This window comes from Diospyros lotus, chromosome 7 (assembly GCF_014633365.1).
Source record: "Diospyros lotus cultivar Yz01 chromosome 7, ASM1463336v1, whole genome shotgun sequence".
NCBI lineage: Eukaryota > Viridiplantae > Streptophyta > Magnoliopsida > Ericales > Ebenaceae > Diospyros > Diospyros lotus.
In genome coordinates, this window is record NC_068344.1 from 27,539,190 (window position 1) to 27,563,175 (window position 23,986).

At 38.0% G+C, this 23,986-nt stretch overlaps 1 protein-coding gene across 3 annotated transcripts in view; it reads left to right on the forward strand.

Moving 5' to 3' along the window:
- LOC127806051 (villin-4-like) overlaps positions 1-22,880 on the forward strand; it is a 40,386-nt gene extending 17,506 nt beyond the window's left edge. For all 3 annotated transcript variants that reach the window (XM_052343030.1, XM_052343031.1, XM_052343032.1), the window contains exons 15-24: positions 11,942-12,070; positions 12,439-12,586; positions 12,726-12,736; positions 13,038-13,178; positions 13,500-13,625; positions 13,719-13,784; positions 21,500-21,824; positions 21,913-22,121; positions 22,202-22,391; positions 22,479-22,880. In XM_052343030.1, coding sequence (XP_052198990.1) covers positions 11,942-12,070; positions 12,439-12,586; positions 12,726-12,736; positions 13,038-13,178; positions 13,500-13,625; positions 13,719-13,784; positions 21,500-21,824; positions 21,913-22,121; positions 22,202-22,315 — 1,269 coding nt within the window. In that variant the 3' untranslated portion in view covers positions 22,316-22,391; positions 22,479-22,880. The remainder of the gene's footprint in view (positions 1-11,941; positions 12,071-12,438; positions 12,587-12,725; positions 12,737-13,037; positions 13,179-13,499; positions 13,626-13,718; positions 13,785-21,499; positions 21,825-21,912; positions 22,122-22,201; positions 22,392-22,478) is intronic.
- The last annotated feature ends 1,106 nt before the right edge of the window (positions 22,881-23,986 follow it).

Below are 23,986 nucleotides of genomic sequence, written 5' to 3' on the forward strand. Positions count from 1 at the left end.
ACCCCAAAATTTGGTGGGAAGATTGGCATGTAAAAGTAGTGTTCGTGCAGTTTCAATGAGATAACGATTTTTACGCTCAATAACACCATTTTGTTGAGGTGTGTAAGGACAAGAAGATTGATGTAAGATGCCATTAGCAGTCGTGAACGTAGTAAACTGGGAGGAAAAGTACTAAGGGGCATTATCACTACTTAAAGCACATATAGAAACTTCAAACTGTGTTTTTATTTCAACAATAAATTTTTGGAAGACATAAAACAATTTGAATCGACTTTTCATGAGAAACAATCAAGTGTAATGAGAAAAATCATCAATAAAAGTAATGAAATATGAAAAAACCTAGAGTAGAGTTAACTTGATTGGGCCCCCATACATCAGAGTGCACAAGGGAAAATGGAGTTTCAACCCTATTATGGATGCAACTAGGAAAAGAACTACAAGTGTGTTTACTACGCTGACATGACTTACAATTAAAAGTGGAGAATGACGACAAACTAAGAATTAACTTCTTTAGTTTGGAGATGCTGGGATGATCGAGATGCGAGTGGAAGAGATCTAGGGAAGTTGCACTGGTGTAGGCTATGGGCGAATTAGGCACAACAAGATGATAGTGGCCCCATGACTCTTGCCCGACGCCAATCGTCCGTCTCGTACCCCGGTCCTGCACACAAACAGAAGTAGAGGTAAAAGCATCTCAATCTAGTTCTCTAGTAAGTTGATTAACAAAAAGCAAATTAAAAGGACTACATGGGACATAAATGACATAATTTAAAGGGAAAGAGGAGGTAGGAGAGGTTTTTCCTATCCCTTTAACTGGCATTTTGGTGCCATCTGTAAGAGTGATGGTTGGTAAATGTTCATAAAAGGTAAGGGTAGAGAAAAGATTCTTAATTACCACACATGTGATCGGCGATGCTAGAGTTCAAAATCCAAAGCCCAATAGAAGGGCTTTAAGTAACATAAGTTATGTGATGACCTGTAGATGGCTGAGATGCTTGAAATTTCAAGGAAGCCTCATAGTTAGTTGCAAAGTAGGGTTACCATCGGAGGGCCTAATGCTGGACTAGGGGCACTCTAGGCAATATGGGCTGCTTGGGATGTCTAAGATGCAGGAGGGGCCGCTCGGGATGTTTGAGATGCAAAGGTGCTGGCAAATGAAGGCTGGATAGTGGAGGTTTGATCTTGACAGAGGCTGCGAGGAGAGAGAAAAGAAGTAAAGAGTTTAGGGTTTGGAGGCCGTTGGAGAAGGATACATAGCGGCGGCTTATGATTTTCTCACCAGTGGCTTTGATACCATGTGAGAATTTAGAGAGAGGGAGATGATTTGAGTATCTCTATTAGTTATTGTGAAGCTTAGGAAATAAACCTAGCTTTTAATATGTATAAAACCACTTATTTAAATCCATAGATTATACACCTATATATATATACAAATACAATGGGCCATGGGCCATGGGCTCTATCATAGGATTAACCCCAGACAATAACCATATAACTCAACACTCCTCCTCAGCTGGAGCATATATATCATGTGCGCCAAGTTTGTTACAATTATACTCAATTCGAGGACCCCTGAGAGACTTAGTGAAGACATTTGCTAACTGGTCATTGGAATTGACAAAATTTGTGGTAATACAGCCAGACAAAATCTTCTCTCGAATGAAGTGACAATCTATCTCGATATGTTTGGTCCTCTCATGAAAGACTGGATTGGAAGCAATATGTAATGTAGCTTGATTGTCGCAAATTAATTTCATCTGTGATATCTCCCCAAACTTGAGCTCCTGAAGCAATTGTTTTAACCAAATAAATTCACACGTTGCCAAGGCCATAGCACGATATTCTACTTCGGCACTCGACCTAGCAACAACCTCCTGCTTCTTACTTTTCCAAGATACTAGGTTTCCTCCAACCAGAACACAATATCCTGAAGTAGACCGTCTGTCAAAAGGAGAACCTGCCCAATCAGCATCAGAATATTTGACTACTCGAGTATGACCTCTGTCCTCATACAATAGTCCTCTACCTGGAGCTCCCTTAATATACCTGAGAATCCAGACTACTGCATCCCAGTGGCTATCACAAGGAGACTGTAAAAACTGACTAAGAAAGAAATATCTGGGCGAGTGATAGTGAGATAATTATGTTTTCCGACTAGCCTGCGGTATCTTCCAGGATCAGCAAGAGGCTCCCCTTGTCCTGGTAAGAGCTTTACATTAGGGTCCATAGGAGAATCTATAGGTTTACAATCAAGCATCCCAGTTTTTTCCAGAATATCTAACACATACTTCCGTTGAGAGATAACAATACCAGAACTGGACTGAGCAACTTCTATGCCAAGAAAGTATTTAAGTAACCCCAAGTCCTTAGTTTGAAAATGATGGAAAAGATGTTTCTTCAAGTGAATAATACCATCCTGATCATCATCGGTAATAACAATATCATCCACATAGACAACCAAATATATACACCTCCCCTGTGATGTGTGTTTATAAAAAACGGAATGATCAAACTCACTACGAGTCATACCAAAGTCTTGAATGACAGTACTGAAATGACCAAACCAGGCTCGAGGAGACTGTTTCAACCCATATAGTGAGCGACGGAGTTTACAAACCTGCCCAGACTCCCCCTGAGCAACAAACCCAGGAGGTTGCTCCATATAAATCTCCTCCTGAAGCTCACCATGTAAGAAGGCATTCTTAATGTTCAGTTGATACAACGGCCAGTGGCGCATAGCTGCTATAGAGAGAAACAAACGCACAGATGACATCTTAGCAACAGGGGAAAAAGTGTCACCATAGTCAATGCCATAAACCTGAGTGTACCCTTTGGCAACCAAACGAGCCTTGAGGCGATCAACCTGCCCATCAGGACCCACCTTGACAGTATAGATCCACCGACAGCCGACAAGAGATTTCCCTGGGGGTAAAGGAACCAAATTCCAAGTACCATTGGAATGCAAAGTAGTCATCTCATCCACCATTGCTTGTCGCCACCCCGGATCAGAAAGTGCCTCACTAACAGTCTTAGGTACTGAAATAGAGGATAAGGTAGACATGGCCACGGTTCATGAACCGCCGGTTCCGGTTCATGAACCGCCGGTTCCGGTTCAAGAAATCTTTGAACCTGAACCGAACCGCCCAAGGGCGGTTTGGGACGGTTCGGTTCCGGTTCCGGTTCGTGCCGGTTCGGTCAACGGTTTGGACCGGTTCGGTCAACGGTTTGAGCCGGTTCGGTCAACGGTTCCGGTTCCGGTTCAAACCGAATTTTTTTAATTTTTTTTTAAATATTGTTGTATTCAATTTTGGTCCTTGTTCCGTTGTTCGGTTCGGTTTGGTTTCGATTTTTAATTGTTAAATGTAATTGTAAATATAAATATTCTCAACCATATTTTTAATAAAAAAACACTACTAAAAATTGAAGAAATATAAGTAATAATTTCATTAAAAATAATTAAAACAACTAAACAAGTATGTAATATAAGTAATTAATTTTTACAAATGTGAAAAATAAAAAATAAAAAATAGAATTAGACTTAATTTCATTAAAAAATAATTACAACAAAAATGTAATACAAGTAATTAATTTTTACAAATGTGAAAAAAAATAAAATATGGACTTGGATCCTACGCATCTTCATTGGAGTCGGAAGTCGCCGTTGTTGAACCATCATTAACCCATTCGTCAGATGATGATGAATGGATAAGTTCTTCTTGACGTCGCATGTTAGCTCTTTCCCAATCATCGAGGCAAACTTGAGCTTCCAATGATTCTGGAGCCAATCTTGATCTTCTTTCGTCCAAAATGTTGCCTCCACTACTGAATGTTTGTTCAACGGCTACAGTTGAAGCTGGAACTGCAAGAAGTTGACTTGCAATAATTGCAAGAGTTGGAAATGTCTCCTTGTGCCTTTTCCACCACTCCAAAATTTCAAAATTTAAACCTGTATCATCACCAAACTCAAAAACTGTGGTTAGATAAGTTTCGAGCTCCGAATGTGAGCTCGATCTAGGTTTTTTCCTCCTTTGATCTAAAAATTTATGACCCCATTTCATTGGTTGGGAGGAAGAGGAATGCGGAGCCATGGATGGAAATGATTCTTCACTACTAGGAGCAATAACATATGCTTCATATAATTGATTGCATAAAGTTCTAACCTTAGAAATTATAATATTCACATCAATTTCTTCATTATTTTCTAATCCTAACAACGAATAATAGTTAGACAAACACTCAATTAAACCATCAAATTTACACCTAGGATCAAATACCATAGTAACAAGAAAAATTTCAGGAATAAATTGATAATAACGTAACCATTTTTCTCTCATTTCTAAAACAGCATGACAAATTTCTTCAACATTAATTCCTTCCATTAATACACCGGCCACATTCATTGCTTCTATTAAAAATTGATGTGAAGTTGGTTTATAAACACTACTAAGTGTATGAGTAGCATCATTAAAAATTCGTAAAATATTCAAAATTGAACTACAAACATTCCACATAGTTGGAAAAATAGGATATTGTGGAATATAATTTGCTGCAAAAGAACACAATAAATCTTTATATTCAAAAGATTGATTAAGTAATTTAAAAGTTGAGTTCCAACGAGTAGGGACATCTTTTGAAAAACGTTTTGGGGTTTGACCATTGGAGGTGCAAAAATGTGCCCATGCTTTTGCAGTTCGAGGGTGTACCCAAATATAAGAAATAACATTTCTAATTGGATCTAAATAAGAATTAAGTGACTTAATACCATCTTGAACACATAAATTTAAAACATGACATGCACATCTAACATGAAAAAATCTTCCACCAAAATTTGGTTGGCAAATTCTTTTCAATTCATTAATAGAAGCAGTATTAGCCGATGCATTATCAAAAGAAATTGAAAAAATTCTATTAACTAATCTATATTCTTGTAAAATTTGTTGAATTATTCTACAAATATTTTCAGCATTATGACTTTCATCAAAACATCGATACGCAAGAATTCTTTTTTGTAAAACATAATTTTCATCAACCCAATGACAAGTAATACCCATATATGAATGAGTTTGCCAATGATCACTCCAAATATCACTACAAATAGAAACATTAATATTATTGTTTTGAAAATATGTTATCAATTCAATTTTTGAGTTTTTAAACAATTTTAACAAATTCCTTTTCAAAGTATTTCTAGGAATTGATTTAAAACTAGGATTAACAAAGTTTTGACAAAATCGAGTAAAACCTAATTTTTCACCAAAACTAAAAGATAAATGATCAATTGCTACCATTTCAGCTAAACCAGACCTACAATTAGCTTCATTATAATGAAATAATTGAGGAGAGTTTGAAGAGGTAGCAAACCCGGATATTTGTGTTTGATCGCGGCTCAATCCAACCTTGAGCGGGTGCTTTGTTTGCAAATGTCGGGCGAAAGTACCATATCCACCTCCTTGCTTGAATTTGTATACTTGATTACAATAATTACAAGATACATCAAATTTACCATCTCCTTTTGGTGTTTTCTTGAAATGAATATTAAAAATATCAGAAGTAGAAATTTTTCCACCTCCCTTTTGTTGAGTTTCACTCTCTTGTGTTTGAAAATTTTGAGCTTCAAACTCAACATTTTCAACATTTCTACCTTCACTTGCCATTTTTTTGAAAAAAGTATGATAATAAAAAAATATAATAATGATAAAATAATATAGTAACAAGTAATAAATAATTAATAATATAATTGAATAAATTGATAAATAACAAAATGAGAAGATTGAAGAAATTGAAATTAAAATATTAAATGAGAGACAAAATTGAGAGAATAATAATAGCTTGAGACTTGAGAGAGAGAGAGAGAGATAGAGAGAAAGTGTGAAAAATGAGTGGGGGAGGGAGGGGTATATATAGATAGGAATTATAAAATTTAAAAAAAAAAAAAAAGTTTGAGGGGGGGGGTCCAACGGTCCAATCCAATTTGGACCGTTGGGGGGGGGGGCTGTCCAACGGTCCAATTTGGACCGTTGGGGGGGGGGGGGGTGCGCCGCGCACGGGGGGGGAGGGGGGGGGGCCGCGCACGGGGGGAGGGGGGGGCTGTCCAACGGTCCAATTTGGACCGTTGGGGGGGGGGGGGGGTGCGCCGCGCACGGGGGGGGAGGGGGGGGGGCCGCGCACGGGGGGGAGGGGGGGTGCACCGTGCGCGGCCGCACGCGCACGGGGGGTGGGGGGGGGCCGGTTCCGCGGAACCGGAACCGGCGGTTCCGGTTCAGCGGAACCGGCGGTTCCGGTTCCGGTTCCGCGGAACCGGCGGTTCCGGTTCCGCGGAACCGGCGGTTCCGGTTCTCCGGAACCTTGAACCGGAACCGGACCGAATTTCGCCGGTTCGGTCCGGTTCCGATTCCGGTTCCGGTTCGGCCGGTTCCGGGTCCGGTTCCGGCCGGTCCGGTTCCGGTTCGAACCGCCGGTCCGGTTCAATTTTGGCCATGTCTAGGATAAGGAAGACACAAAAGCACAAAAAGGAGATGAGAGACGGTGATAGCTAAGAAAATTATAAATGGGGTGAGGATTGCGAGAAGAACGGGTACCTTTCCGAAGGGAAATAGGAAGCAAATCCTCAGAAGGCAAGACCGTGGCAGGTGGAGAGACTGGAGCAGGATGTGAGGCAGCAGGAGTCGTTGAAGTAGTAGGAGATGCGGGAGAAGGCGCAAGAGCAACATCTCCACCGGGAGGAGACCGAGACTGATGACGCCGATGATAAACCTGCAATGGGGTAGAAGAAGGAACAAAGAGAATAGGAGCAGGAGGACTCGCGGGAAGAGGGATGGCCTCAGAAATGGGTTGACACTCGGAACGAGTCGAAGAGTAGAAAGGAGACGACTCAAAAAAGGTAACATCTGCCGAAAGAAAATAGCGGCGAGTGTCAGGAGACGACTCAAAAAAGGCAAGACCGCGGCAGGTGGAGAGACTGGAGCAGGATGTGAGGCAGCAGGAGTCGTTGAAGTAGTAGGAGATGCGAGAGAAGGCGCAGGAGCAACATCTCCACTGGGAGGAGACCGAGGCTGATGACGCTGATGATAAACCTGCAATGGGGAAGAAGAAGGAACAAAGAGAATAGGAGCAGGAGGACTCGCGGGAAGAGGGATGACCTTAGAAATGAGTTGACACTCGGAATGAGTTGAAGAGTAGAAAAGAGACAATTCAAAAAAGGTAACATTTGCCGAAAGAAAATAGCGGCGAGTGTCAGGAGAATAAGACAGATAACCCTTCTGAAGGCGAGAGTAACCAAGAAAAATGCACTTGATGGACCGAGTAGACAATTTATCATGATTGGGAGACAGATTATGGACAAAACAGATGCAACCAAAGACACGTGGAGGAAGAATATATAATGGTTGATCAGGAAACAAGAGAGAGTGAGGAATCTGATGCTGAAGAACCGATGAGGGCATCCTATTAATGAGATAGCAAGCAGCAAGGACAGTTTCAGCCCAAAAGCGAAAGGGGACATGATGATGTAGAATAAGAGTGCGAGCAGTTTCAATCAAATGTTTGTTTTTACGCTCAGCAACTCCATTCTGCTGTGGTGTATTTGCACAAGATGACTGATGCAAGATCCCCTGAGAAGACATAAAGGTAGTAAAGGGAATAGAAAAATACTCAGGGGCATTGTCACTGCGCAATACTTGGACAGAGGTATGAAATTGCGTTTTGATTTCAGCACAAAAGGATTCAAAAATTGAGAATAACTCAGAACGATTTTTCATTAAATATAACTATGTGCAACGAGAATAATCGTTGATACACGTTACAAAATATTGAAAACCCAAAATAGACACGACACGACTAGGACCCTAGACATCAGAATGAACTAAAGCAAACGGGGACACAGCCCGATTATTGACACGCTTTGAAAAAGAAGTGCGAGACTGTTATCCAAGTTGACAAGACTCACAATGAAAAGACGACAAACTAGATAAACTGGGGATCATCTTCTAAAACTTAGCCAAACTAGGATGTCCCAAACGATTGTGGAGAAGAGCAGGTGACGCAGTCACCGAGCAAGCAATAGGCGATGCAAGAAGGTTGAGATGATAGAGACCTTGCAACTCACATCCGACGCCAATCATCTGTCCCGTACCACGATCCTAGATAGTAACAAAATGATCATCAAAGGTGATAGAACAATTTAAGGCACGCGTAAGTTTACTAACAGAGACAAGATTAAAGGGACAATGAGGAAGATAAAGGACAGAATCTAAAGGCAGAGAAGGTAAGGGTTTGGCAGTGCCAATAACTTTAGCAACCGCTTTGGACCTATTGGCTAATGTTGCAGAAGGTAAAGAAATAGAATTAGTAAAATGAGAGAACAAATGGGGATTACCAGAGATATGGTTAGAAGCACCTGAGTCTAGGACCCATGGTCTCAAAGAGGATGACTGAGCGAGATAGGCAGTAGAATCACTAGAATGGGCGATAGAAGCAACTATGGATGAGGTTTGTTGGGACGTCTTATACTTGAGATACTCATCATAGTCAGCCCTAGTGAGAAGGACAGATTGCGATGGATGACCATCAAAGGACTTAGATTGAGAACCATCAGCATGAGCAACATTAACACGAGGAGGGCGGCCATGCAACTTATAACACTGTTCCTTAGTATGCCCCCACTTGTGACAATAGTTACACTTGGGGCGTTTGCCCCGATTACCACGATCTTCGCCTTGTTCGCCACTACTCTGAACCTGAGAAGCCATGACTGAATGATCACTTGCAGAAGAGGGAGGCATCGTAGGAACAGATGAAACCCAAAGAAGACGAGAATACACTTCATCCATAGTAGGTACAGTAGGACTAGCAAGAATCGGATCACAAACAGGAGCAAGCTCAGGACCAATGGCAGCAAGAGTACACACCATGAAGAACTTATCCCGCTGAGCTAGATCCTCTGCAGCAGTCTTACCAGCAGGTAACAAAGAGTTAAATTCAGCTTTAATAGAGGCCATCCGACCAAGAAAATCAGGAAGAGTCAAACCCTGTTGTCGTAAACTGAGCAGATTAGACACCACTGAATGCAAGCGTTGAATGTCATTAGTGTATAACGTCTTGGCTTGAGCCCACAATTCACAACACGTGGTATAGTTAGTATAGATCGGATGAAGAGAGGGATCAATTGACTGCCACAGGAGACTGCACAACAGAGCATCAGCTCTCTGCCACTCGGGTTTGTTTGTGGTCACATTCTCGGCCTTGGTAGTTAGATGATCTTGTAAGCCTTGATTGCACCATAATTCAATCGCCTTGGACAAAGAGATATAATTGGAACTACCCATCAACTTCTCAATAGCAATAGTTGGAGAGGGAGACAACATACCAGAAAAGGAGCCATATTTACTAGTACTAGCCATGTTGGATAAAAGGGAGCCCTACAATATCAACAGATCTAAAACCAAAGGGTCAAATAAACCAAAAAATAAAGGCTGTATGATCCAGCACAGAGAACAGGTATGCTAGAGCAACGGTAGATGGCGAATGCCGGTGATCGGCGGTCGCGGATGGCAGTGGATGGCGACGAAACCACCTGGGCTGGGTTGGACTGAAGGAGGCGAGTCCAATGGTGAAGACGGCGTTGCGATCGGAGCACTGGTGAGAGAGATTGGAGCAAAAACGTCTCCGTGAACAGTGCAAGAGAGGCGGCGCGTGGCGGCGGCAACGGCAACGACAACGATCCTCCGGGGGTCAACAGATTGGAGGCCGGCGAACGCAACGGCGGCGGCGGTGTGCGTGATCGGTGGCTGGACGGTGAAGACCCGCAGCTGACCAATAGCACGCGCGGTAGAAACGCAGTGGGCGGCGACGGCGACGGCGGTGGCATGGCAGGCTGCGGCGGTTGGTGGCGACGCGACCGTCGTTCGTCGGTGATGTGGGCGGCGGCAGCGGCTAGGGTTTGTATGGTGGCTGCTAGGGTTTGTATTAAAAGCTAGGGTTTGTGTTTTGGCTCTGATACCATGTGAAGCTTAGGAAATAAACCTAGCTTTTAATATGTATAAAACCACTTAATTAAATCCATAGACTATACACCTATATACATATATATATATACTAATATAATGGGCCATGGGCTCTATCATAGGATTAACCCTAGACTATAACCATATAACTCAACAGTTACAAACTAAGAGATGAAATGCATATACATACAACTATCATGACATCAGAATGACATAAGCCATGACATCATACTAACTATCTCTATATACAACTCAACAATTGTGCTGTTGGAGAAGGATTACCTTTAACTGTGATAAGTCATATAATGATTTTTCCTTTGCCTACTACTGTTATTTTTCTTATTTGGTCACCTGGCAGGCTAAGTTGCTTTTGAACTCTGACTTAATATCTTCAGATAATTGATGGTTTTCATTCAAACTGAAGAAATTTTTATGTGAATGGCATGTATTTCTGCACCATCATTTATCGGAAATAATAGTAAAAGGTTTACCTTGCTAGTGGATTTCCAATACAGCCTAATGATCATGATTAACACATAATAAAAGTATATCTGTTATTTTGCCAATTTTAATGAGATTGTGCAAGTGGAGTTCTTGTTTTGTCATATTAAACCACTTGCCCAGCTTCAGACAAATGAACTGTGAATTGTTCATTGATCAGTTGGTTTCTTTTTCTCAAGACAGTTAGAAATTTATATTTGTCCAAATTGATGTAAAGGTGTAGAAATTAATTTGCAAGCTTTTGTATCTAGGATATTTGAAAAGTATATTTGAGGTTGCATGTTATCAGTAAGGAGTGGGGTCTTCCTGGTGTGTGGCCCTTACTTTTTGTATCTCTAAATAGGTATATTCTAGTACTTTTTGTCTTTGCATACTGTTAAATAAAATAAGTAAGGGGGTATTAGTGTAAATAGTTCTAGAATTCTTGTATATATAGTCACTTGTATTACACTCTTAATTAAGTGAACACATTATTTTTCTTCTCACACATACCATGTTCGCTCTTTATCTATGCCTGATTTTACAGTTTTATTTGTCTATTTATTTTTTCAAAACACTTTATTTTCATTTATGCTGTTAAAGTTTAATTTTTTCTTGGATGGGAGCCATGGCTTTAGCTTCTCATTTCTATTACATGGGCGTGTTTGGCATGTTAGGTGCCTAAACTCAAAATTTTTGTCACATGAATATCTTACCTCATAATTTTTTCCCATCCTCTTGAGCTTCAATAAATCTATGTTCAAATGTTTAGGGATCATTTTGTTTCACTAAAAAATATGATCCAGGATGTTGTAAATTTATTTTGCATTTCATTATATATATCAAAAGTGTGTTAGCCTTCTTCACTCTTCTAGCTGGAAGCAACTGAAAAGTACTGTTCTGCATACCAAATTTCAGGGAAATTCTCTGGAAACCAAATTTTCTTTAGGTTGTGAAAACATGATGCTCTTTCCCTTGTAATGCCCTGGGTTACTTGGTAGCAGAATGTGCCTCTGGCACTCAAATCTTTTTGTTGGTCAGAACACTAGAAGAAGTAATTATGTTAATATTATTATATGCCAATTAGATAATAATGCACATCCAGATTTAATTATAAAGGGCCTCACGAGTACTCGCTTGAGGTTCCTTGCTTTGCGACCTTCTAGTTAGAAAGGAACAACCTTACTATTGCTACCTAGACTTCTCCCTCATCCAAATTCAGCTATGAAATAATTATACATTGTACCTAGCCTATGCTATCTTGTTTTATTATATGAATTCCATGTAAATGTTTATGAAACTATTAAATAACTAGTGCTGCTTGTTCCATATCCACTGTTGTAGTTACTAAATAAGGATATTACAAACTTTCTCCTTATTCTTCTTTTTTAGTTTTCTTTGGACGCATATTGTTTTGTGCATATGAAATAAATTTGATTCTTCTGATTTATTTGAATCAGGTGGCTTCATCTTTAAACTCCTGTTACTGCTTCATCCTACACAATGGCTCAACTGTCTTTACATGGTCTGGGAACCTTACAACCTCAGAAGACCAGGAGCTGGTTGAGCGCCAGCTGGATCTGATAAAGGTCATGATGTTATGAATTTATCATTAATCCTAATGAGACTTAATTCAGCATTTACAAATACTGGCTTGAACCATAGTCTTGGAAGCATCTTTGATGAATAGCACCTTCAGAAAGATTAATATTACTCATTATTTTCTGTTTCTGTATCCTAGATATCCCCTTAATGTGTCCTCACTTGTTGACAAGTCACTTAATTTTGTCTGATCCAATCATAGGAATGCTGTGGTATTACTTCGAATGGTGTTTTCCTCGCTTAAAACACTGTTTTCATGCATCAGTGTGCTTGTAAAAAAAAAAAAAAAAAATCCAATTGCATCTTACCTGGTCAGGCCTACTCATTATTCATTAGGTATTTGTTGTCCTTGCAGCCAAATCTGCAATCCAAACCACAAAAAGAAGGTTCAGAATCTGAACAATTTTGGGAGTTGTTAGGTGGAAAATCTGAATACCCCAGTCAGAAGATTGGAAGGGATGCTGAAAATGATCCTCACTTATTCTCATGCACTTTCAAAAAAGGTTTGAATAGCAGTTCTTACTAGGATCTATTGCATCAATATGATTCTTAATCTTATTCCTGATATAACTGTTATTGATTTAATATTTTCTATTCTTTCCACTGCATTGGTTACTGCTAAAAATGCCTGCCGGTCTTCAGGAGATCTGGAGGTTTGTATTTCACTTGAGCCTTTTGTTTGTTATCCTAGCGGGATTTTAGTATATGGGAACTTTCAGTTACTATAGGGAAATGAAAACTGTACTTTCAAGTCCTTTATTTATTTTTATTTTCTTTCTTTTGTAATAAAAGCAACAGAATTTCTGAAGCAAACCTATTTCTCCTCCATTAAATCTTTCATTTATTTTTCTGAAAGGTTCATTTAGTGTTAATCTAATTTTATCTCTAATATTCAGGTATATATTCATTGGATTGTATCATTAGAATGCATTATGAAGTCAATTGTTACTGCAGGTGTCAGAGATATACAACTTCAACCAGGATGATTTGATGACTGAAGATATATTCATCCTGGATTGTCACTCGGACATCTTTGTCTGGGTTGGGCAACAGGTTGATGCTAAGACTAGAATGCATGCTCTAACTATGGGAGAGGTATGATTTACCATGTTTGCTTGAAGGAAGTTTCATGCTTTTCAATAGACCCAAAAAGCACTTCTATTCCATCTACTTCCATATTTATCTGTTCAGATCTTTGGAGGAAGCACAATATCTTATATTTGTTAATCAAAGTAAAAAGTTCTGCACGCTGATTGTTAACAGTGCTTTTTAACGCACATTTGTCGGGGTGCTTATGCAGTCACAGATAACCACAATCCCAACTCACTATAATTAGTACCTAGCAACATCTCTTGGGATTTCTGTTAGTTGCTTATTTTTCAGTCGCATTAATGATCTCTTACTTATTTCAAACAGAAATTTCTTGAACGCGATTTTCTTCTCGAACAATTATCTCACGAAGCTCCAGTATACATTGTCACTGAAGGGTGTGAGCCACCTTTTTTCACACGTTTCTTCACATGGGACACCGCAAAATCTGCAGTAAGTGATCCCTTGAGAATGCAACTCCTGGGAAAATGGTAACAAGGAAATCCTGATCCCGCAACTGATCCTTATACTTTCATCTGGCTGTAGATGCATGGAAACTCATTCCAAAGGAAGCTTGCAATATTGAAAAATGGGGGCACTCCAAATCTAGATGTTAGTACTTTTGTTTCCTCTTACTCTCATAGTTTTATTTGCAAGCCTTTCCCGTTCTTGAAATTGGTTGTCTTATTTACCTTTTCTTTTCCTTTCCTCATTTCTCTTGGATTTAATTGTCAAACTGCTATCTTTCTCTGTCCACCTTCTATCTGGTTTCTTCTTTTTTTAAAGTTTCTTGGGAGAGAGAGTTGTGCAGCTTCTATATGTCTGCGTTTATGATTTTGTATTATTTATTTGGTCTGCATTCCACAATGCTGCTAGTGCAATAATGATGTATCATTACAAGGCAATATTTCTGTTCACCATATTGATAGATTTCCTGATGTGTGCTTAGTTTTCTCGTTTGACCATTCAGAAGATTTAGTGGACTATTTGATCATTCAGAAGCCTTTGGTGAACCGGAAAAGGGAAATGATGGCAAAATAACAAATTGTGAGGTAGAAACTGCATACAACAGTTATACTAATTTGTCAGTTTTGCAAACTTTGAGAGCAGAGGAAGCATCTTGGAATATATGATCTTTCTTGTGTTTCTGTAGGAGGCATTTTTATTTGATTTGGTTTCCAGATACTCCTAGAGCTACTACATATTTTAAACCAAGCTTTAAAATGAAAATTATTGATCTCCAATCTGGATCTTAAGATTTTTAGATAAGATTAAGGTTGGTTAGCTGTGTATATGAACTTTATCCTGCAACACATTAGACATTTTGTCATTTGAGTTGCCATTACTTGGTCAAGTACTCAGTCAAGCTTTGAGGACTTTCATGTAAACAAGCTTTTAGGTAAGGTTTTGTATTTGTTCTTCAGTATCTTTGTAAGTTTCATTAACTCAAGCAGTTTATCTCAGTCAGTCAACTAATAGTTTATTCTAGTATACTTCTCTGTTTCTTCCAATTTCTCCCATCATTCACGTGTTTATGTTGTGGCTCTTTAACAAAAAGGAAATCAGAAATAAAAAAAATGGTTTCTATTTAAATTTTTGGATTTCAAATCCATAAATATTTGAAATTCTTAAATTCTACAGAATGCATCGTTTGATATTAAAAGCTATCAATGAATTCAAATATGTATACGAACAAAACTAATCTGAGGTTGAAAAAGATGTGCTCGGGTACCTATAAATGTTGTACGCGAGAGCTTAGAACAAGTAGGGAGGAGACTTGAATAAAACGAGGACTGTTTTTCCTGCCATTCCTTGATCTCAAGTGGGGTATTTATACATTAGTAAATCTAATCTCTTCCTATAATACAGGGATGCATGATAAATGAAATCAAAACAACTTTGAACTTGATTTTTCTGATTGGATTATTTGTGTGATCTCCTTCTTTCTTGGTGCTTTATCTTCTCATCTCTTATCTCTTTTAACTTTAAAACTTTATTCTCAACAACCTGATGTCAAACCAAACTTTATCCTTTATCTCTTATCTCCTTTTAACTTTGAAATATCCTAACAACCCTGCCTCTTAATTTTCGGCCATTTCATCTTCTCGATTTTTCTAACATTCCCTCTCAAGTTGGTGAATAGATATCAATCATTCTAGCTTGCCACCTAAGAACTCAAATGCTAGTTTGGATAGAGCTTTGGTAAGAATGTCAGCTTCCTGATCTTTTGTAGAGACATAGGATAGGTTAAACACCCTTGAGTCCATCTCATGTTTGATGAAATGTTTGTTAATACATGCATGCTTCATCCGATCATGTTGTATAGGGTTGTGAACTATGTTTATTGTTGATATGTTGTCACTGTATAGCTTAATAAGATTTGTTCTAGGTATATTTAGATCCCTTAGAAGTCTCTCAACCCAAATGAGCTCACAACAAGCCTTGAGCAATTGCTTGGTATTCTGTTGCAGCACTGCTTCTGGCCACAACAGATTGTTTCTTGCCTCTCTATGTCAGAAGATTCCCCCATAACCTAGTGCATTAATTAGTTGTAGATATGCTATCTTCCATTGACCCAACCCAATTTGCATCTGCATACCCTTCCATATCTCGATTTTCACTCTTCTTAAACAAAATTCCCTTGCTTGGAGTTCCTTTGAGATACTTTAAAACATGGTTAGCTACTTCTAGATGTTGCTTTGTAGGTGCATGCATAAATTGGCTAATCACACTAACACTAAAAGCAATATCAAGCCTTGTGAGAGATAGATATATTAGCTTACCTACCAGGCGTTGGTACTGTTCACGGTCTACTGGTGGATCATTCTCAGTAGCCTTCTACCTCCAATTCCTCTCCAAAGGAGTGCTAGCTAGTTTGCATCCAAGTTTTCCTGTTTTTTTTAGCAAATCTAGGACATACTTCCTTTGAGTAACAAATATTCCATGTTTACTTCGAGCTATTTCCATACTGAGAAAATATTTAAGAGTAACAAGATCTTTAACCAGAAATTCATTTTTCAATTGAGCATTTAGTGCTGTAATTTTCTGATAATCATCACCTATAAGTGCAATGTCATCTATGTATACAATTAGTTCTTTTCCCATTTGCTAATTGTTTGTGAACAATGTGTGATTAGCTTGTTCCTGAATATATCCAAACCCTTTAATGCAGTACTGAATCTAGTAAACCATGGTCTAGGAGATTGTTTTAATCCATAGAGTGATTTCTTAAACTTGCATACCGTGTTATCACCTTCTTCAAATCCAGGGGGCATTCTCATAAACATTTCTTCCTCTAGGTTTCCATTTAGAATTGCATTCTCGATGTCCATTTGATAAAGTTCCCAATCCAAATTAATTGCAAGAGATAAAGGTACCTTAATTGAATTCGTCTTGGCTACTGGTGTGAACGTTTCTTCATAATCAATCCCATATGTTTGGGTGTATCCCTGAGCCACCAATTTTGCTTTGTATCTCTTAATCTCCCCATCAGGCTTGAACTTTATAGAGAATATCCATTTATAGCCCGCAATTTTCTTCCCTTGGGGAAAATTAACCACTTCTCATGTTTTATTTTCTAAAAGTGCTCTCATCTCTTCATCCACAGTAGCTTTCCACTTGGGATTTTGTAGGGCTTCCAGAATATCCTTTGGAATCTCAACACTATCCTTACTTGCAACAAATGCCTTGTACTGATTAGACAATTTAGTGTAGGTCAAATGATTTGATATAGGATATTGAGTGCATGACCTTACTACTTTCCTGAGAGCAATTGGGAGGTTTAAGTCTTCAACCACCATATCCTTGTTTGTGGGTTTTGGACTATGCCATGGTTCAAATGACTATACAACTTAGGAATTCTTGATCATGTGCTGAAACTAAATAAGTTGGCCTATGGGAAGGTGAAGGTGAATTTTGAGGAGGAGAATTTTGGCACGGAGAAGAGTGAGATGGAAGCAAAATGGGTAGAAAGATAAAAGGATCCCAATAGTTATCTTCACTTACCTTCTCCCCCTGAAAAGAACTATGGGAAAAAAAGATTTGGTTTTCACAAAAGGTAACATCATATGTAACATAGATTTTGTTTGAGGAAGGGTTATAGCATTTGTACCCTTTGGTAGTTGGTGAATATCCCACAAACACGCGTTTAATGGCTCTAGGATCAAATTTGCCCTTTTGAGGTTGCTGGTTATGAACATGGACAGTACAACCAAAAATTCACGAAGATAATGGGTTATGCAACCGGATGTGAGGGAAGGGATCAAGTAGACAGCTAAGCGGAGTATAAAGGTTAAGGGTTTTTGAGGGTAATCGTTTAATAAGATAGGCTGCGGTTAGAATTGCTTCCCCCCAAAATGAATTAGGTATATGGCTAGCAAACATAAGGGATCAAGCTACTTCTAGTAGGTGTCTATTCTTTCTTTCAGCCACACCGTTTTATTGGGGTGTGTAAGGACAAGAGTTTTGATGAAATATACCTTGATCAACAAGGTATTGGTTCAAGTCATTTGTAAAATATTCTTTTCGATTGTCAGTGTACAAGATTTGGATGTTGGTTTGAACGACATTGATAACGTGTTTGTGAAATTGCTTGACAATGGTGTTAGCCTTAGATTTTTTTTTTTCATAAGGTACATCTGTGAGAGAATAATTTGGAGAGAAAAACCCAAGAGATTAGTTTTTCTTAGCTTGCTATTTATAATAGACATAATGAGCCTTAATCTACGGGTTTAATGTAGAGCTAATTACAAGGCCTAATAATTACAAATAAAATACATATAAAATATATACAATTATACTAATAATTCTAATATTCCTCCTCAAACTGGAGTATAGATATCATATGCACCAAGTTTGTTACAAATAAATATATTACCTTTATGAGCAATAGTTGTCGTGGAGGATGCAACATCTACTTCTTTAAGTAGGTGTTGATTGTTCAACAGTGTTTGTAAAAATTTTATTTGTTCAACGGATAAATTCATATTACTAGATTTCTCTTTGTCATTAGTTGATTTGGTGGTAAGGGCACGATTGGGCTCACGATTTGTATCCCGTTGGTTTTGTGGTTTCTAGGTAGCTAGTTTGCCGTGTAGTTTCCAACATGTCTCCTTGGTATGGTTGGGCTTATTACAATGACTACACCATAGCTGTTCCTTTCCAGCCTTCTAATTGCATTGATGTGATGCTGGTGGCTTGTTCTGATGGGTTGTCAAGGCAGATGTAGTGGTGTCCAATTTAGTAGAGGAGTTGGTAAGCATCACTCTTCTCCGACTCTCTTCTTATTTAACTTTTGCAATGACTTCATGAATACTAGGAAATAGCTTAGTACTTAATAACTTGCCACGTACCTCGTCCAAGTCCTTATTTAATCTGAGAAGGAATTCAAAAATCCACTCTTTTTCAAGCAGCAGTGTGAACTTGACACCAACTTCAGGACAATTCCAATCCATATTGTAAAACAGGTCCATCTCCTGCCATAATTCAGTTAATGAATTATAGTATTCAATGACTGATTTATAGCCTTGTCGAGTATCTCGAATTTTGGATTGCACTTCAAAACATTGTTAAGTGTTTTTCAAGTCAGAGTAGATCTCTTGGACAACTTCCCATATGTCTTTGGTTGTTTTGTAGAATAAGTGGGTTATCTTGATCTTAGGTTCTGTGGAGTCCATCAACCACACCATCACAATGGAATTTTCTGCATCCCAAGCCTCATGAGTCGGGGCCGTTGAGGCAGGCTTTGGAATGGCATCGATGACATGCCCGGCCTTGCCTTTCCCTTTGAGGTCAAGGAAAATGGATTGGAACCACTCTCTGAAATTGGTTCCATTTACTTACGTTGAGTGATTTGGAGGGAATGATTATCAAGAGAGAGGAGGGCTGGACAGAGTTTGGAATGGGTGAAGGGTTTTCCTTGTGAGATGTGGATGAAGAGTAGTTGGTCACAGCAGGATCGGTCCCAGCCATCGCCTGCTCTGATACCATGAACAAAACGAACCTGAGGTTGAAAAAGATGTGCTCAGGTACTTGTAAATGTTGTACCCAAGAGCTTAGAACAAGTAGGGAGGAGACTTGAATAAAATGGGGACTGTTTTTCCTGCCATTCCTTGATCTCAAGTGGGACATGGGTAAATCTAATCTCTTCCTAAAATACAGGAATACATGATAAATGAAATCAAAACAATTTTGAACTTGATTTTTCTGATAGGATTACCTGTGTGATCTCCTTCTTTCTTGGTGCCTTCTCTTCTCATCTCTTTTTTAACTTTAAAACTTTATCCTCAACAACCTGATCACAAACCAAGCTTTATCCTTTATCTCTTATCTCTTTTTAACTTCGAAATATCCTAACAATCTTACCTCTTAATTTTCGGCCATCTCATCTTCCCAATTTTTCCAGCAGTATATATAATCATGTGCCACTCTTAATTAATACCATTAATTTGGTTTCAAAATTGCTCAGTCTTGGAAAATTGAGGGGGAAGAGCTAGCACAGTGAAGAAGTGGAAAGAATTTGTCATGCATATATATATACATGTATATGTATGCTGAAGGCTATGAACATTACATATTATGTAACATAGCAGATTAATAGAAGATAATTTAGGAGCTCTCCATTTCCAGTTGTTAAGTGAGTGACGCTCCGGCCAGCAACATATGGAAGCAAACTTATGGTGATGGAACTTCCTATTTTTGGATAAAAACCATGTGGAGTATATGCTTAGTGGTTGGAAACAAATGGGATAGGGACTAGAAAAGAGGAATATGGACTGAGGGTATTGCATCTTAGAGGGAGACTGTGAACTTCAGAGGGATAGTTGGAGCCATCATCAGGTCTGTGTTTATTTCTATATATGAGTTGTTTTAAATTCCTGTGTTGATGGTAGGCAACTACGGTGTGGTACTGTAATTTCAAATCCTTATCAATTAGCTACCAGGAGATGGATATGGGATGTGAATATCAAATTAAATGTCCAAAAAACTCTTGAAAATTAGTATTTTGAAATTCAGTAAGACAAGTGCAAGTTCCACTGCAGGGTTATCTTGGAAACATACGATTGATATTTCTGGAGTTGAAAAATAGGAGCATAATTTTATTGCAATGTATTTTCTAGCAGGCTATGGGTGATGAATCCCATAGTATGAGTACTTTATCTTCTTTGATAATACTTGAGGTAGCTCATTGATGTTTGATAATACAAGTCATTATGTCATTGGGAACAGAAACTCGAGCCATAAAGTGACATAAGTAACTTTCTGCAAATGATAAGGCAGCAAACTACTAGGCTGATGGAGAGTTATGGATAGGAATACTTGATAGGTCTGGTTTTAAGAATTAGAAGGCATGACTTTGAGTTGAAAGATGGAAAAGTTGGAAATTTTGGCTTCTTTCAAGATTTCAAGGTGTGGGTGGGTCAATTTTGAAAACTTCAACCGGCTAAATTCCCATTTTAAACGTTAAATTGAAGACCAATAGGTGCGGGATGGGGTTACAATTAATTTGGATGTGCTTGGATAGGGTTCTGAGGTTGAAAGGGTATTTTTGGTCTCTGAAAAGTAGCCCAAGAGTAATAATTGTGCGAGTACTGAGAAGAAACCATAGGAATCCCACATGGGAAGCTATATATACTTTCTTCTTCTCCACATGTTCTGGTGTGCTATCAACTTCTTGTGATTGCTAAATAGGTTCTAGGTAATTATTGCAGTAAACATCTAAATAAAATTGTTCTGTAGATTTGTATAAGAATTAAATGCTAAAATTAGCACCTTAAAGCTTTTTTGAATAAATTATACATGTTGAAGTTAGCTTTGTTCTGGAAACTTGTGTAAATACTGCAACAGTGAAACTGAGATTTCAAGTATAATGGAACGGCTTTGATTCCTGATGGTTTAGGTGCAACAGAATTATTTGATATCAGTGAAACTGGTAATTTGAAGATTAACCTCTCTGCAAATGGTAAGAAACTGAAATTGGAAGTCCAACCTATAACCTTTAACTTTGCATGTTACACAAGATATGTGTTGGATTAAACAGAAATTCAATTGAGTTGGGTTCCAATCAGAGAAGTAGAGAATATGAAGAACAGCTTGTAAGATTTAATACAAGGACTTTCTAAATATCTTTTGTTTAGTACACAATTGCAGCATTGCATTTATTATATTTGCATTGACAATGCCCTTCCATTTTCTAGTGTCACTGAGTAAAGTAAATGTACAAGACCTTTATAACTTGGTATTAAGTTCCATAGTGCATCTTCCATGGCTTCTCGTTATTGAGTAGTGTTGGTTAGTTTGATTTCTAATCATAGACATGTTAATATCAGAAACCCAAAAGGAGAACGCCTGTAGTGCACACAGGAAGGTCTGCCGTACCAGATAAATCATCACAACGGTCCCGAAGCATGTCTTTCAGCCCTGATCGAGTTCGTGTGAGGGGCAGGTCTCCGGCCTTTAATGCGCTAGCTGCTAATTTCGAGAATCCAAATGCAAGGAACCTTTCAACTCCTCCCCCAGTTGTGAGAAAACTTTATCCAAAATCTGTTACACCAGATTCAGAAAAATTGGCACCCAGATCTGCAGCCATTGCCGCACTGACTTCATCCTTTGAAAAATCTCCACGAGAAACTATTATACCTCGTACTGTTAAAGGTAACTTTCTTTTAACTTTGCTAAAGACAGTTGAGTAATTTTTCCTCTCTACTGAAATTTGAAGCACTGCCTTGTTGTGTGGGAAAAGTGAATGTGAGCCCCGAGGCACCAAAACCAAAACCAGAGACAAACTCAAAAGAAAAATATATGAGCAGTAGAATAGAGGCTCTAACCATACAAGAAGATGTAAAAGAGGGTGAAGCTGAAGATGAGGAAGGACTCCCCGTATACCCATATGAACGACTTAGGATATCTTCAACAGATCCTGTTACAGAAATTGATGTGACCAAGCGAGAGGTACCCCATTTTGAAACTATAACCAAAGAAGTTTGCATATTTCATATGAAGTTCCTAAGATCTTGTTAAATCATACGCAGACTTATCTGTCTTCGGAAGAATTCAGAGAGAAATTTGGGATGAGAAAGGATGCTTTCTATAAACTACCAAAATGGAAACAGAATAAACTGAAAATGGCCCTTCAGTTGTTCTAAGTCTCTTCTCAATGGCTCCGGGTTTTGTTTCAACTACCTGAAGTTTCGGTTGCGGAGAAAGGATGGATGAGTATCTGTAAGAATTTCATTCTCCATTGAGTGGTGCTCTTTTCTTTTCCATGGTTCCCTTTGCAATCTCTAATCGAATTCTTTTGTTCTGCAGTTAGGAAGTGTTGTTGAGGGACAGTACCAGTGCATTTTTAGCTGCTTCTGCTCCCAAGAAGCCTGTTTTTGTGATTGATGAACACAATCTGAAAAATTTCCATTTATTTCCCCATCTTGTGTCATGGATATGTAGCATTTTTTCTTCTCTTTTTTTTTTTTTTTGCCCCAAGTTAGTTGTTTGTATTCTTTATGGTCACAGGTTCGTTGTGAGGTTGCATTTTTGACTTTATTATTTCAGTTATTTAACCATTGATCTCAACAGAGGATTAGGGGCTTGAGGTTGTGAACATCCTAGGCTGTCTTGTATGAAAGAGGATGAAGCGTGTACAGCAGAGTGTATAAACCAGTCACTTCTATTTTTTTTGACAATAAAGTGTGCTTCTTGTTTTTGTGTTAATAACTTTTGGCCCCAAAGCTATTTGGGGCCTCCCTAAGCTCTTTTTTTTTTTTTTTTAACTTTGCCATGTTCGTTTTTGTGATCATGTTCCTTCTTTTTTATTTTTGTGGGAACAGTTTCTTTGCAACGAAAAATATAGGGCTGCGTACAAAAATAATTTTACCCGACATATTTTTGTAAAGTGAGAAATTTTGTATATTTTGAATGAAATTGTTATGTAACCTAAGATGATATCTTTGTAAAGTGAGAAAAATATAGGTAACCTATGATGATATATATATATATATATTTTTATTAACGTACCATTATGGGCGTCTTCGCTGTTCGGCTTCACAATTTTAGAAGAAGAGATAAATCAGGAAATCTAGCAGGCAAATTTTGACCCTTAGCATAATTGCAAATGTGAGAGTGGCAAGTATTTTTTATTTTTTAAGATCTCTCATTACTTGCTGAATTATCTCTTATTTATTGCTTGAATACAAAATTTGGGGGTCAAAAAGCAACACCTCCGTATATTCTAATCTATGATGATACTTAATCCATGTTATTAGGGTATTTTTGTTATAAAAAATGTTAATTTTTTATTTTCTTAGAACGGAAATAAGTAATCTATTAATTTTTTTATATTTGTTTAAAAAAAAGTAGAAATGAAATCAAATTGTTCTTGGAAATGCTAGAACAAGAAAATAGAAAGAAAGTAAGGGTTAGATTCAATTAAGATGTGTGTTATTTGTATCCTTTCGATATTATTCTCCTAAAGTATCATGTTTTATTAAAAAAAAATGGATATATATATTTGGTTTATATATAATAATGATTTGGAAGAGGATTGAAAATTTTCTTTTGTAATAAAAGTTATTCTTCTATTATTTTTGTAGCAACGTAATAATATATTTTGCTATTAAAAGTATATTTTTTTGTATAATAATAATAATAATAAGAAGAAGAAGAAGAAGATAAATCCTTAATGGCACCATCGTTATAAAAATCACTTTTATATATAGTCTTAGTTATTTATTTTTTAGTATTTTAGGTCTTCATGATTTATGTTTTATTAATCACTTTTATAGCATTTTGTGTTTAAAATTGGATGTAAACTATAAAAAATA